This window comes from Haliotis cracherodii, unplaced genomic scaffold (assembly GCF_022045235.1).
Source record: "Haliotis cracherodii isolate W230 unplaced genomic scaffold, xgHalCrac1.p SCAF_3, whole genome shotgun sequence".
Classification (NCBI taxonomy): Eukaryota; Metazoa; Mollusca; class Gastropoda; order Lepetellida; family Haliotidae; genus Haliotis; species Haliotis cracherodii.
In genome coordinates this window covers 45,432,302-45,448,645 of record NW_027266286.1, presented here as the reverse complement: position 1 = coordinate 45,448,645, position 16,344 = coordinate 45,432,302, and the positions used below count along the sequence as shown (strand labels likewise).

Here is a 16,344-nt window from a genome sequence, read left to right as displayed (position 1 = left end):
ATCAACCGTCAATCAACTTTAATCCTTTTATAATATAAGGTCATTTGAAATACTCCCATTTTACTGTATCAATGTATGCAGTTAACAATTATTTGTTTGATTTAGTTTTACGACAACTGAAACATGTTCGAACTAGCAAGGTCAAAGGTTAACATGTGCGCCCTTGTTTCCCAAAGATATCAGCGTTGTTAGGGTTAATACGTGGAGTCAATAAGGTAATATGCATCAACGAGACACAGAGCATACACGAAATACGTTCTACGAAAACACAAACACCGCAGGGCAAGTTAATTGTAACGTACACGAATGAATGAGCCATTATCATCGACAGAAGTCGACAAATCAATTTAGAAATGTTACACGTCATGTTATGATTTGTGAAACCGTAGATCGGTAAATGTTATTTTTTGTCAGTATGGCCACTGGTCAGTGTTGATCTGAACAATACCCCAGGGTTGCAATAACCAACAACAACCAACAGTTGCAGTAACAGTTTTGAGTTGCACAATAGCCTGTGTTGTACAATGCTAAACTGATATATTATGTCACGTCAATTGATTCGCGTAGAGAGGTGCTACACATTCTTGAACCCATGCTAGTAAGACAAACTGTGTCTCATGTAAAATGTATATTCAGTACCACCTACATTAATGCGCATAATATGAATCAAGTATTTATTAATGAGCAAACACTGTTAATTGTTATCAAGGAAGTGAAACAAGCATGCTAGGGCTGCCATTATGCAGCATAAACACAGCAGCCTAATCTCTTTTTGTAACTGATGACTATTCATCAGTTTGTTCGCACTTGAGTTCAGAGTCTATGTTTACACATAGGGCTGAAACTAGGTCAGATACTCATCCAAAACTTGTATAATAATGCAGGCAGAATGTTAACTGTATTGAAAGCAGACAAAGTTATAAGAATGTTTGATAAGAGTAGATTATGCAATCCTTATCCCCGTCTCGGTTAATCATTTGGTGTTAGGGTATTACAGCAGAGACTGTATAACCCAGGTCAGGGTTCTCTGTAAGGATTGCTGCTGATAGGTTATGGAACGTATATATATACCAGGTCAGGGGCATCTGGACAGTCTATCAGCTGTTGGTACTTGTGCCCTAATCTTTGTTCAGTGACCCCTGATGTATGAATTCACATGTCAATCAGTGTATGGTGGCAAACTGTTGGTAATATACTGCTTGTGAATGTTGGAGTTTCCTGAAATACATCAGTGTGGTTAATTAAGTGCCTGCTGTGTGTTTCTGACGTGGATCTGACATTCTATTGGTGGCTGTTAGGCACTATAGACGTCCCACGTGTTGTACATTTCACTATTGACAGGCGGAGCGTAAGCAGTATGGAGTGTGATAGTATGTTGAATGAGAAATTTAAACCCCCAAAGCATGGAAAGGATGCAGGTAATATGAGTGTTTACCTGTGTGATATTTGTTTTCAATATTTCTGATGTTGAGATGTTATTTGTGTTTTTGTATTGGACAAAGGTTAAATGATTGTCCCTTGAGCACTGTTGAAATTGGTTGTATACTATCATTTTATGTTATTGAGTAAAATATGATACAATTGTACCATGTGGAGCAGAATGACAAGTTACCATGGTTATAAGCAGGAATCAATGTTATGTTTTCATGGGTATAGGGTTTCAGATCAGTTCATTTTCTTGGACTTTGACCACTTGTTAGCTGAATGTCAATAAAACTGTCCTGAAGATTTTTTTCCAAATTTGGTAATGATGATGAAATTGAAGATTGTCAATCAGTGTTGATAATATCATGAACATGTCCGAATGCCATTTGCATTCATCAAAATCACCAAAACATCTTTGTCATACATGTATTCCTACATCATACGAAAATGATCAGTTTCTGAATGTGATGCATGGAAATAATATTTTGTCATGTTGTTTGAACTGTTTGTTCAATAGTCAGTGGTCAGATAATTATTTTGAAAATTTGACAAAATTGATATCGATAATGATCACATAATCTAACATGTCTAACATTGTGAATGATTTTGGTTGAACTTTGCTCTTGTTCATTTTATCTTAATTTTTGCAGCTACAAGCAACACCTTGTACAATTGATTTCGTTGCTGTCAGTAAATAAACATCTTGTCCAAATTTAGGTCATCTCGACCAAAGGTCTATTTGGGCTTTTGTTATGGTAAAAGATTGTCAATTATCTTTATGTATTTTGGAACATAGACTTTTAATGAGAAATAAATCAACAGAAACTGGAAGTCTGTATCAATGGCCTCAATCATGTTTGTTCAACCAGCCTCAAAACTAGAGTTTATTTTGGTTGTTGTGGCAACCATATTGGAAAAGCAATTTGGGTCATTAGTGTTTAATTTCTGCTTAATTTTTCATGTAACAATACTTTGTTACCATGGTTACTGAACAGGAGACTGATTTTTATCATGTTTAATGTTGGCATTTTGTATTTGGACATTTTCATTTTCATGATTGCGGAAACAGTTACTAGAGTTGAAAGCTGACTAAATTTTACTGGAACACTGCAAAATTTCTATCTATAATCAAAAGACACTTGTACTGCAGGGTTTGAAAACAGTTGTATTAAAGTGCTAAATGGTTAAGCATGAAATCACAATCGAAAAAAACTGTCCCACTTATGATTATTATTAATATTCTGTAAAACAAGTGAGAAGTGGAAACTCATGGAATATGAATTTTGTTTCTTTTAAACATTTTCTTTTGGTTGCCACACTTAAATTTCTACAGCACCCCTGGACATCTTCATCAGTGCCCTGTGGTACATGTGAAATAAGCCACATTTCTACCCTGGTAGTCTCTTCCAAAGACATTACAACTGGTAAACTGATTGATGCATTGTCTGCAATAGCCATTGTCATCTATGATGTAATTGTGCCATGGTTGTCCAGTTGTCTAAGGTGCTGCAATTTGCTGTGCAGAGTTGCATCCCTTGGGCACGACAGAAACCTGTGATTGTTAGTTCAAATCCCGCTCCTCCCTGATAATGTTTCTAGGTTTGTCAGCACCCTACCCATCCCCATTTGCGTCACTTTGGTCTTTCCTCCCACATCAAGCTGACAAAATGTGATGTACCTTATTCGGCGTAATAAGCACCCAGGGCGCTCTCAAAATTAGAAATGGGGGCTCTTATTAGAATATAATTTTGGTGAGAGAAAAAATTTTGTGGTTTATGCTGACAGCCTGAAATGATATAAAAGAAGAATCTGTGTGTATTATACAGGATAGATATATTTTCAAGAATTTAATTGCCCATAATTAAGGGTGCATATAACACACGAGTGCGTATTATACACGAATAAATAGGTCTTGTGTACATTGATCAATTGGAAAGGGTGCTAATTGGGATTGTTCACTAGCCAATATATTAGCAAATATTGCCATGGGCATTTATTAGAGCAGGGCGCTTATTACGGCGAATACGGTAACTGGAATACTGTTCAAAGCGACATTAATCCCATCTCACTAACTTACAATGATGTTAGATTAAGAAAGCTGATTAATTGTAGTGTGTCTCTGAAATAGCATGAGACCTAAGTTCATTTGTAATTAATTAACTTAACATTGGCAGAATATGCTATAAAATGATCTTAGTCAATGACAGCAGACAGTGTTACCCCAGTAATTAACTTCTTGTTCAGGCAGTGTTAATGTATGCAGTAAACACAGACAACAAAATAAACAGGGCAAACTGATTGGTTCCTGTACAACAACAAGGAACATGTAAGGTAAGTTCTGAAGTTGAAATTCATTGAGTTATCTCCCTTTTCCAGAGGTCAAGATGGGTCTGTGGAGCCAGATGAAAACATGGTTCATCCTTCATCTGCTCATTGGCTACATCTTCGTGGTTAGCGGTCTTATTGTCACCTTCCTCATGCTGTGTTCATGTGTCATTTGGCCGTTCAACAAGCTTCTGTACCGCAAGGTCAACGTCCATTTAGCATACTCCCACTGGTGTCGTAAGTGTCACAACATTTCTTGTTAATCTCTTTTCATAATGACGGAAGGTCCAGGGTTTGATCCCTGGCCGCGTCATACCAAAAGACGATAAAAGATGGTACTTGTTGTTACCCTGTCTGGCGCTCGGCATGAAGGGGCTAAAACAAGGACTGGTTGGCTCGGAGTCAGTCATGGGGTATTCATGTTAAACTGCGGCATGGTATCTCAGTGAGCTAGCACTATAAATCGGCATCAGCCTAGACTAGTACAAGCAGCCACACACATACATACACGTGCATGCACATCGCTATATAAGTGCAATAATCTTGGACCTGATGTTAAACTCCATTTCACCTCACCTTTTCATAATGACTCAATCATGACCTCTTGGGAATTCTGTACAAGAGATACCATATTTTCTTGAGTATAGTGCACACTTTGTTTCCAAAGAACACAGCTGTGTAGAAGGGGGTGCGTAGTTCCAGTACCCATCCCGTGGAAGAAGTCATTTTGGTCCCTTATTGGAGGAATTGGAAAAACATTTCAAACAACAGTAATTTCCGATTTTTCACGGGTCCTGTTGGTAACTTAACCATTCAGTATTCTAGTTGGGTCTTGTCAGACTAGTGACAGTTGCTAGTGGTGCTTTGTTTGTAGTTATCAGAGGAGAGCAACATTTCATAAGGGATCTTCACGGAGAACAAAATGTCTTTTAAATGACGCGGCCAGGGTTCGAACCTCAAGCCTTCCTCTCTCCGGGCACACTCTCTATGACTAGACCACAGAGACAGTCAAACGAAGAGAGATCAGCTAGTGTTATTGAAAGAGCATAGATAACAATAACAATAATTTGTCTCAACTGTACCACCATCTTCCCGAGGCAAGGGAGTTAACTGACTATAAAAGTCCAGTTTCCACCCTTGCCGAACTAGGCTGGTATTATGGAGTTACATTTTGGCTGGACTAACGAATCTATGCATAGTCCAATCACAATCACGCAACAAAATCGAAATCCGGTTCGTAAACTGTCGCGCAAATTTTGGTTGATTGCAGTATTTACAAAGCATGTGCACCGCCAACTCGGTGTTAACAGACATTTTCCAAATTTTTCCATGTTTTTAATCAAGGTGCTCAGATGATTTGATGCACTTTGCGATGTAAGACCCGTTTTATCACAATATAAATCTTGATTATTGATCAGATCGTCTTGACTGGGCGCCAGCATTTTGTTTGAAGCAAATGCAAGTGATACAAGAGTGGAATCTGATTGGTTCATAGGAGAGGCATAGAAGGGACATAACTCGTCATAGTGCCACTGGTGGCACTATGATTGAGCCCAGGAATTACAGCTTAGTTCGGCAAGGGTGGAAACTTTACTTTTAAAGTCAGCTAATCTCTTGCCTCGGGAAGATGCTGTAACACCGGCAAGCCTGAAATCTAGATAGGCATAGTGACCACGGTGCCCTGTACTTTAGAGAGATGCACCATGAAGATAAGGTGGTTACAAGATGTGATCTGACTGATTGTGTGTCATCATGCCTGGCAGCTTGGGTCAGGTTACCAACCGCTACCAGATACTGTTTTTAGCCATTCAGTACAGAGTATCTGATGGTCACTGGTCATATACCGATAAGATTTCAATTGGTTTGTTTAAGTAGTCGATAAAAATGCTAGGCAAGGCATCATGCTTTCAAACTTACATGATTAAAAGGTAAATAGTAAGGATTAATAGAACAGAACAATGATAGAACAATGCACAGCCATCAAAAATCATAATTGAAAGTCAGAGCAGACCGTGTCTTTGCATCATACTTTCTGTATCACAGGGAAACACAATCAGGAGCAATAGTGACTTAGGCAGGTGCTTTTCTTATCGAGACATTCATTGGCCAGATCATATATATACATCCAGTCGTATTTCATTATTTTGTTCTGATGGTTCGTCTGCCATCTTTGTTTATTTGACTTGTTGACTTTTGCCATTGACTTTTCACATTTCTTGGGACCAAGTCATTGACCTATATACAGCTTCTTGTGTCAAAATCACTCCTTTGGGTAGTCAATATATTTTTGCTCCTTTGGGTCCTGTCTTTTGGATACTGTTTGGTTAAATATTTCTCCTTAAATGTTTTTTTCAGGTGACTTCTACATGTTCTAATTTATATCTGTTCATGTTTGCCCCAAGTCATCTTCCCGAGGCAAGGGACAGTAAAAGTCCAGTTTCCACCCTCGCCGAACTAGGCAGGAATTTCTGGGATAGATCAAAGCACCACCAGTGGCTATTAAGAGTTATGTCCCTTCTATGTCCCTCCTATTGACCAATCATATTTCACCTCATATCACTTGCATTTGTTTCAAACAAACTTGCGGTGCGCAGTCACGACAATATGATCGATAATCAAAATCTATATAGTGCTAAAATGGGTCCTACTTCCCTAATTGCATCAAATCACATGAGCACCTTGATAAAAAAATATGAAAAGATTTGGAAAATATCTGTTGATGGCAAGTCAAATCCTACAATCGACCGAAATCTGCACAACAGTTTATGAACTGGATGTCAAATTTTTGTTACACAATTTCCATAGGACTATGCATAGGCTCATTAGTCCAGCCAAAATGTAACATAATTCCAGCCTTGTTCAGCAAGGGTGGAAAAAGGACTTTTACAGTCAGTTAACTCCCTTGGCTCAGGAAGATGACCTCAAAAGTGGGACATGTCACTTCTAGTGCTCAGTCACACCCTGTTTTGACCTTGCCAAACACCTTGCACACTAATAACACGCCATACTCCAAGTGCAATAAGGGAATAATGAGTATTGGAAACCAAGGAATAATTATTACAGTTAAGTGTTACTAACTGTTCCAGATTTCACATTTCTGGCACAGTGGTGGTCAGGTTCGGACTGTCTGCTACACGTCAGCGATGAAGATCGCAAGATGATCGGCAAGGAACACGTCCTCGTTATCATGAACCACAAATACGACATTGACTGGCTCATGGCCTGGATATTAGCAGAGCGCTTCGGCATGTTGGGGGTGAGTCTTAGTGTACACTGGCTAGGTAGCATCACTCCAACAAGTTACTAAGTTATCAACACTACTGGAGTTCCCCCACCCAGTAATACCCATTGTAAGTTAGTTTAGAAGTTTCCATCTTTACTGGAATTCCTTGACTGGATGACTGCTTCTGACTCTTTAATCATTACTATAAAGGACAACAGTACCCTCCATAGCCCAATGATAAGACGAATGGACGAATAGTTTTGAGGTGATCATAATTTTCAGGCATCAAAGCGACTAAAAAGGTTGCAAATGTGATCTAAATTTCAGTTTGTCTACTTTGTAATATTTAGAGTTTGCCAGATGACTACCTTGAAAAAATGTCGTGACGACTAAATTTGCTTCATATTTGTAGATACAATAATAAATAACGTGACTAACATTTGCTCCACTGTTTTCTCCATCGCCAGTTTCTGTTGCAATGCCACTTGTATAACCGCACTTATTGTCTGTCTCCATGAACAATTTAAGGCTCCATGCAGCAGTTTGTCAGTCTTCGGTCCCGCTAAATAATTATACTGCGCATGGTGCATACGAGTTTACGAACTTCCGATATGCGCAGATCATTTTGATTTACTTGTCACCATGGCGTTAATACAGTAATGAGTTTCTGGCAGCTCAAGCATTGTTGCAATAAAGATACTTGAAACTCAACTGTCTGGTGCTCGGCATTGAGGGGCTAAATCAAGGACTGGTCGGCTCGGAGTCGGTATACTGTGTCTGAGTTGGGTGTTCATGTTAAACTGCGGCATGGTATCTCAGTGAGCTAGCACTATAAATCGGCATCAGTCCGGACTAGTACAAGCAGCCACACAAACACACACACGTACATCGCGTCGCTATATAAGTGCAATAATCTTGGACGCGACGTTAAACCCCATTTCACCTCACTTGAAACTCGAAAAGTGTCCACTCCAGTCTTCCAGTTCTGAATATTGTATGAATGAAATGTGAGGATTGATGACATATTAGTATCATGATCATTATAAAACAAAAGAATTTTATGTTATTAAAAGACATTGTTTTTAAATTCAAATTTCAAATGTTTTTTGCTAGTAAGAATTTTGGCGTGTCTTTTTGATTTTACTAGTGGCTACCTTGAAAAAAGTACTTGTAGCTACTTGGTAAAAAATTAAACTTTGAGGGCTGATTTCTGAAACTCCCTCATTCTGTTCTGTGACTGACCCTGTGGGGATTCCAGGTTCGATAGGTCCCAAGCAACTTCTGCTGGTTGTGAGAGGTGAGGTAATGGATGGAGTGGTCAGACTCTGTGACTTGGTTGATGGCGTGTTAGCGTACCCCATGGTGTGGATCATTGCTCATAGTATCAATAGCTAGATTGCCTAGTCATGTTGGATTCTTTACAGACAGATTGCCAATTCATGTATGATTCTTTACAGACAGCTGTCATATCGCTGGATTAAACAGTGAAGCATTAAACAGCAAACAGAGTTTGGGACTGTTTTTCCAGATGGGCCGATTGTGCTGTCATTTGTCTAGTAATACCAATGGGAGGTTTGCTTGGGGGTAACAGACATTACTGACAATCCATCACAGGGAGATAGGTACAGAATTTGGTCCCTTTGAGGATGGGATAAATGTATCCCCTTGAGCTCAGTAATACCCATGGAAGGATAGTTTTAGTTAGAAATATTACTGAAATTCCCTCACTGGATTTTCCACTGGCCTTGGACAGTTGTATACTGTGTCATGTTTGAGTTCATGGAAGTTCAGTTGTGAAGTTCCCAAGTGCGTAGATCAATGCTCATGATGTCAGTCACTAGATTGTCTGGTCCAGACTCGATTATTTACAGACTGCCGTCATATAGCTGGAATATTGCTGAGTGCAGCATTAACAAACAAACAAACAAACAGTTGTGAGGTTACTGAAATGAACTGTGAGGCTTGTCTGCGCAGGGCACCAAGATCTACGGCAAGGAGATGCTGAAGTATGTGCCGCTGATTGGCTGGGCATGGTACTTCACAGAGAGCATCTTCCTCAAGAGGAAGTGGGAGTCGGACAGGAAGACATTAGTGGAAGACTTAGCACGTATTACCGACTACCCAGATGACTACTGGGTTACAGTAAGTACAGACGTTCATGGGGACAGTATGTCGACCATTCTGAATCATTTTTTGTCAACAATAGCCGATAACCCCTGAGCTTACTCGGCTCTGCTCGCCTTATTCTTTTACAGAATGTTCTTCTCCAGTGACCACACTTTGGGTCTAGGCTTATCACATGACCAAACTTCTCTCTTGTTTGTAAACAAACATACTTATTCTGAAATAGGAACAGATGGGCCTAATGCAAGACTTTCGTGCACTTTACACATTGTTTTGCATAATCATATTGAATGCTACTACAACTGTGGCAGTGAGGTGCATGGCAACATAGCTTTACACATCAAAGCAGCCATATCATTTGCTCTCTGTAAGGCTCCGGAGACAGAACGTTGATGATAAATAAGCAAATGGAAATAGTTTTTCATGTTTTAGGATATTTTCTCAATGAAAGTTATGTTTATTTAAATGGGTAAACTTGTCCAAAATGAAACAGATGTAAAACACATGCATGGACTGTGTAAGATGTGACAATATGACACAGGCACAAGGCTGGCCGCAAGGATCTCTGGATAGGAGAGTCATTGGCTTATAACGACCGAAGCATATTTATGATGTAATCTAAGTTTTGAAAATTACTGGATTCTAATCTAATCAAGCTGGCAATCAGTATTTGCAACTCATCTTTAAAAAAACATGCAAGCTTTCTCTTCGATTTGACTCTCACTAAAAACATGACTGAAACCAGTTTACTCTCTCCAGCACTTGCTGTGGGGAGCACATATTTTTTGGTGTGGGAATGGAATGGGGCATGTGACTTCGCACTCTGAAATGTTTTCATGCATGATTTAAAAACACACAAAACCATCAAGGTACTGTCCCTTTAACTGATTGCTGGGTGAAAGTACATACATGTGTAAGTGACTTTACAGTAAGCAGTTGCATGCAAAAATCAAGAGGTCCCTGAATCTTCATTCTTTAACATTAGGTTTATTCATTATGTTCACTTTCATGCTTAATCCCCATCACTGATCTGTTGTCCTTTATCAGCTGCTGCTGTTTCCGGAAGGGACACGGTTCACGGAGACTAAGCATCAAGCCAGTCTGGAAGTGTCCCGGGCCAAGGGCTACAAGGACATGAAGCATCACCTGCTGCCTCGGCCCAAGGGCTTCATCCTCTCCATCAATGGCTTGAGGGGCAAAAGTAGGTTACAGAGAGCTGCTTCAGCAATCAGAAGTGTCAAGAGTTAATGTTCTCCTACTAAGTGTTCAATCCATATCTGTCAGACATATTTCATTGATACCCTAAATTTTAAAGGTGACAGTACATCTGTGGTGTGTAGACAGATTCTAACTAACAATATCTTGTTACCGATCAGTAATATCTCCTTACCATACAGTAATCTCTCATTACCAGTAATATCTAGTAATATCTCATCACCATACAGTAATATCTCGTTACCATACAGTAATATCTCATAACCGTACAGTAATATCTCATCACCATACAGTAATGTCTCATTACCGTACAGCAATATCTCGTTACCGTACAGCAATATCTCTTTACCATACAGTAATATCTAATTACCGTACAGTAATATCTCATTACCATACAGTAATATCTCATCACCATACAGTAATACTCGTTACCATACAGTAATATCTCTTTACCATACAGCAATATCTCTTTACCATACAGTAATATCTCATTACCATACAGTAATATCTCTTTACCATACAGCAATATCTCGTTACCATACAGTAATCAAATCAAGTTTACAAATCTTTGAAAGAAAACATAATTTGGACGTACCACATTATCTGTCTTTGCATCGCAACCTGCCACTTGAAGTGTGAATAGACAGGCCCAAGGCTATGAAGTCCATGATTAGGTTCCAGGGCTGGGGTCAGGTGGGGCCTTAGTAGGACCTAGAACCCATTGTACTATTCAGACCCGTGGTTAGTCACGTGATATATTGTTTAATGAGAAACACTCACTACAGCTCAGTGGTTATACTACAAGTCGCTAATGATCGAAATAGTTTTGGCCAGATCTGTGCTAAAACAATTCCCAATCAGACATTTTGTTCCCAACTCTTGAGACCTACAGTGGGTACCTGGGTAGGGTCGGGTAGTACCGGTCGGGTACCTGGGTCGTAAGTTTGGACTCGTCCAAGCCCTATTAGGTTCCCACACTATCATGACTATGACTGAGCAACCCATGCTTGTCATAAGGGGCAACTAACGAGATTGGATGGTCAGGTTCGCTGACTTGGTTGATACATGTCATTGTATCCCAATCGCGTGGTTCGATGCTCATGATGTCAACCACTGGATTGTCTGGTCCAGACTCAGTTATTTACAGAATACTGTCATACAGCTGGAATATTGCTGAGTGCGACATTAAACAACAAACAAACAAATCACTATGAATGACATGGCATGTGCGAAAAGTTGAAATCTGGGCAGAAATTAAGAGTTGGATACGTTGTTTCTCATCAGTGCTTGAATATATAAGCAATATTAGGGGCAGGCAGGTCAGGAGTAACAAGATTGTTTTAAATAAGCCTAAATGAATATTAAAAATTTATTAAGGTTTGGAAATTTGATCTTTGACCCTTTTTTCACAATAATTGACTATTAATTTTTAGCACATTTTATATCCATTTATACTTTGGACTTTTTATGCAGTATTATGTTTGATGGCATCCGTTGTCCTTTCAGTACCTACTATTCTGGATTTAACAATCGGGTTTGACCAGACGGGACCAGAGCCGACATTGATGAATATCATTCAGGGAAAACCGCTGTTGTCTCGACTGAATGTCAGGTACGAGGGGCCCTCATTGTACGTTGGGTTTATGAATCTCTAAATATTTGTGATATCTACTGATTTATATTTATACAAAAGGATGGTAATTGGAGAACCAACACAATTGCAGATTATGTGAATGAGTATGCCTTTACTGCATTTATTAGCCATGTATACAAGGCAGGTGTTATCAGTAACTTTATGAGACCCGTGAACATCTGGGGTAGAATAGGTCTTCAGCAACCCATTCTTGCCGTAAAAGGCGACTAGGCTTGTCTTAACAGGCATTTTGTAGGCAATGCACATTCATTTCTATTATAGCTTATGTCATTTCTTCCCCAAATAAAAATTCTAAAACCTATTTGAGCTATTTTTCCAAATATGCATAACCTTGTATCTATCACGAAATCCATAGCACATAGTATTGAGGATAAGCATTTCCCAAACTGGCTCCCACAGGAGATATCGCTTGGATGAGATCAAGCGATATCTTTACACTGTAGATATCGCTGCAATGAAATCACATCACAATGCTTTGCAGACCATTGTGATATCACTGGTTACCATGACGTCACAATCAAATGAAATCACTAATCACTCTGCTACTGAAGCTGTTAGCAGTACTTTTTACACTGAAGACACTGCTAATTACTGTCTACAAATTGAAAAAGTTGGAAGAATGATGTTGGATGATAAATAAAATCTCACCCTCTTGTCTTTTGATATCAAATATATCAACACTCGTTGATAAAAGTGACAAAAATCCTTGGCAAGCCTCAGAATTTTTCCATTTTTATCAACTCGTGTTGATATATTTGATATAAAAAGACACTCGGGTGAGATTCTCTATGTGTCAGTCGAATTTAGGGAATATTGGTGTGCGTCAGTTTGCAGACGACAAATTGATAAAAGCATTTCTTAATTGTAAAGAATATAAAGTTAAAGTGCAATACCAGAGAAAATTGTACATGTAATTTGTATAACTGAAGCGGTGTGCTTGATCATGTGGCACATGCTGTTTCGATGATGGCGATAACTGGTACAGTTGGTCATCGGAAAATTTCTATTTCCACAGTTTTGATTCCCTGCCGTCCCGTTATAACAGAAATCTACTAATTTTATTTCCTGGGACAGAAATATGTGCATTTGCTCATAGTATCACAAGAATGAAAGTTATTTGCACAGTTAACTTTGACCACTGAATATTTCAGAAATAACCTGAAAAGAAATGCACTTGCTGTTCTCTGGTTTCAGGAGGATCAATCTAGAAAGTGTCCCAGTGGATACTGATGCTCATTGTGCAGAGTGGTTGAGAAATCTTTTTCATGAAAAGGTAATAGTATAACATCCTTTTGTAGAATGACATGACGTTCATATTTAGCAAATCAGAAGATGGAGGTAAATAACAGTGACATAATTGACAGATGATATTTACCTGTAAACATTAGCAGTGATGTGTGGAACAGAATTCTGCCGAAAGATTCGTTGAACGAGTTGAAAGAGTTGGTACACTGTCCATTTGGCCACAGGGTAGAATGTAGTAATGTGAGAATATGTCACCTGTCTGTTGATTGTATTGTGAACAGAGGTTTTTGACACAGGAAATAATCATGTTATCACTTTAGGTTATTGTAATAGTCTTATTGACTTCTGGAACTTCTGTTTAGGAGGTTCAACTTTCTAGTGAGTCAAAAGCACATGTCTGGTTTATAGTCATGTTTAATCAACTAAAGGGGAATAACTCCCGAGGATCTACAGTGTAGTGCTGGTACAACAACCAGCTATAATGACTGTGTACATAGCACTCTGGTGGAACATGCTATAATGTAAACACATTAGATATATTGACTTACTGCTACAATTATTATTATGTATTCTTGAGAAAACATGTATTTACAGTAGTTGCTCTAATAACCTCCCCTAATCCTGTTGATTGTACCCCACCCAGACATTATCTCTGTATTGTAAGAGCACCCTCTAGTGTTCATATTTGGATTTTTGAATAATAAATGTTTCCATTGATTTCAGGATGAGATTTACGACCATTTTGTTCAGACAAATACATTAAAGGGTAAAGGCTATCACGAACCGCGACGCTACCGGGATCTGATATTCTTTCTGATGTGGGCGGTGATCACCTGTGTTCCTCTGTTCTACTACCTGGGAGGGATCTTCCTGTCCGGGTCCCTCACGCAGCAGCTCATCTGTGTAGTCGTCGTCGCAATAGGTAGGTGGAGCTGTAGTCTTCGTCACAATAGGTGGGTGGATCTGAAGTTGTTGTTGCAATAGGTAGGTGAAGTTGTAGTCGTCATTGCAGTAGGTGGAGCTGTAGTTATTGCAGTAGGTGGAGCTGTAGTTGTCATTGCAGTAGGTGGAGCTGTAGTTATTGCAGTAGGTGGAGCTGTAGTTGTCATTGCAGTAGGTGGAGCTGTAGTTGTCATTGCAGTAGGTGGAGCTGTAGTCCTCGCAGTAGGTAAGTGGAGCTGTAGTCATTGCAGTGGATACGTTGAGTTGTAGTTGTCATTGCAGTAGGTAGGTGGAGCTGTAGTCGTCATTGTCATCTGCAGCATTGTATAAATGAGATGTGTTGTGAAACTAGTTATCTTCAACTTACCATCATTTTTTTTTACAGCATCAGTGGGCGTCCGTATGATGATTGGCGTTACCGAGATTAACAGGGGTTCAACATATGGGAAGAAGGAGAACTAGGAGGTGCACCACATGGGGAGAGTCATAGCCCTCAACTGCCCATCGTTTTCTACAATTGCAATCACCAAAGTTTGTGGCATGTCATTGTATATTTTTGAGACAGTATTTATAAACATGAATTTCCAGTTCTGAAATGTGTAATTTTGTATAAGTGTGAAAATCAGTTTTTGACCAACCTTGCCATTAAGAAAATGCCCGTTGATGAACATGATGAATGTTGGGCGTATCTCAATTGAGTTTTTTGTTGAATGTGTAATGAATGCTGCTGCACGAGAAACTCAGTACTGTTACGTTTTGTTACTTTGATGCAAAGTATGTAATAATAGGGTGAAGTATATCTTATAAGTATTTCAAGCATTGTTATTTTAAGTTTCACCTTTGAAGACTGAAAATGAACTCTCTTTTTTAATCAGGAAAAATATACAGTGTTAGCAAGATTTTATTTATTTCTGTTTTTTATCTGTCCACATTTTAAGGGATAATAATTAGAATTCATTAGTCCTGACTAATTTAAGTTGTTATTTTAAGGATTTTCTTGGTCAGTATGCCCAGTGTGGATTTGGTGTTAATTTAAAAAAAACATCTGAATATATTTTGGCACATACAAAAAGTTAAAAATAAAAGTTAAAACTGGTAACTATTTGTTACTTTCGCATGCATATAATAAGGAATTAAAATGGTCTTGGTATTCAATATCACACGTGTTTCCTGTTACATTTGAATAGGTTCCCCAAACTCCAAGGATGCCATCCATTATGATTAAGGCAGAAGTATTGCAATACTTTGAACAAAATAATGAAATATATATTATGACTTTTACGGGGGGAAAATTCACTGTTTATTTTAGCAAGATATTGACCTCGCTGCTACATATCAGCACTGTCACATTATAAAGAAAATTTTTATTATCAAAACCATAGTCAGTCATGCTAATAATAATTAATAATTGATAATGACTTAATTGAGATGACAGTTGACTAAGAAGTTACTAAAGTGCATCAGCCAGTGTCACACTGACTTTTAAAACTGCCAAACACTGAAAATAACCAGTCCGCCCTATTTTTTGTCAGTCCCAACTTTCAACAAACGAAAACACATATGTGAATTACCTGGTTTTAGTTCTTTCAACATCATGTTCAGTGCAAAGACGTCATCTCTGAAGTAACTTATTCAGATCTACTAAAAGTTCAGTCACAAATTACTCTCTTTTCCTAAATTTCGAGTGGAGGCTGCTACAAATGTATATTTGACCTCAAAGCAAAGCAAAATGTTATTTTTTTGCACTCAAAATAGACACGGCAAAACCCTGATGGTAGCAGACATTTTACTTCTTTAAAAAAATATACTTATATGAAGTATATCAAAGATTTATAAGGTACCGTAAATAACTGGTTAATACCGGTAAATGGTAACATTGATCAACTAGTTGTTGGCATCTCTGAAAGTCAAGGGAAAGTCTAGGGAAAGTCAAGGGAAAGTCAAGGGAAAGTCTAGGGAAAGTCAAGGGAAAGTCAATATCATCGGACAGTTTAAAACACAAATAGAATGCTCACATTTTTTGTGTGTAAGGTTATTTCTTATGTTTGTAAAGCCCGGTGCTTGATCTATGCATAGTCTCCTAGAATAAAGACCTAGAACACTTAGCATAGCATATACTCACCGCTAAAAGAAACGCGAACCATAGGAACATTTTGAGAAGTATGTACGTGAAGAAGAGATGTTTCGAATG

General features: G+C 38.6%; 1 protein-coding gene across 2 annotated transcripts; it reads left to right on the top strand.

Annotated features, from left to right (window-relative positions):
• Positions 1–140: 140 nt before the first annotated feature.
• LOC139473844 (1-acyl-sn-glycerol-3-phosphate acyltransferase gamma-like) lies at positions 141–16,095 on the top strand. 2 transcript variants are annotated; one of them, XM_071256615.1, is made up of 9 exons: positions 141–215; positions 3,802–3,987; positions 6,837–7,006; positions 8,948–9,115; positions 10,145–10,298; positions 11,819–11,924; positions 13,161–13,239; positions 13,935–14,133; positions 14,539–16,095. In XM_071256615.1, the coding sequence occupies exons 2-9, from the start codon at positions 3,810–3,812 to the stop codon at positions 14,613–14,615; spliced, it is 1,131 nt and encodes a 376-aa protein (XP_071112716.1). In that variant the 5' UTR covers positions 141–215; positions 3,802–3,809; the 3' UTR covers positions 14,616–16,095. The 2 variants fall into 2 exon arrangements, with proteins under 2 accessions (XP_071112716.1, XP_071112714.1); XM_071256613.1 differs by lacking the exon at positions 141–215 and adding an exon at positions 1,156–1,418.
• The last annotated feature ends 249 nt before the right edge of the window (positions 16,096–16,344 follow it).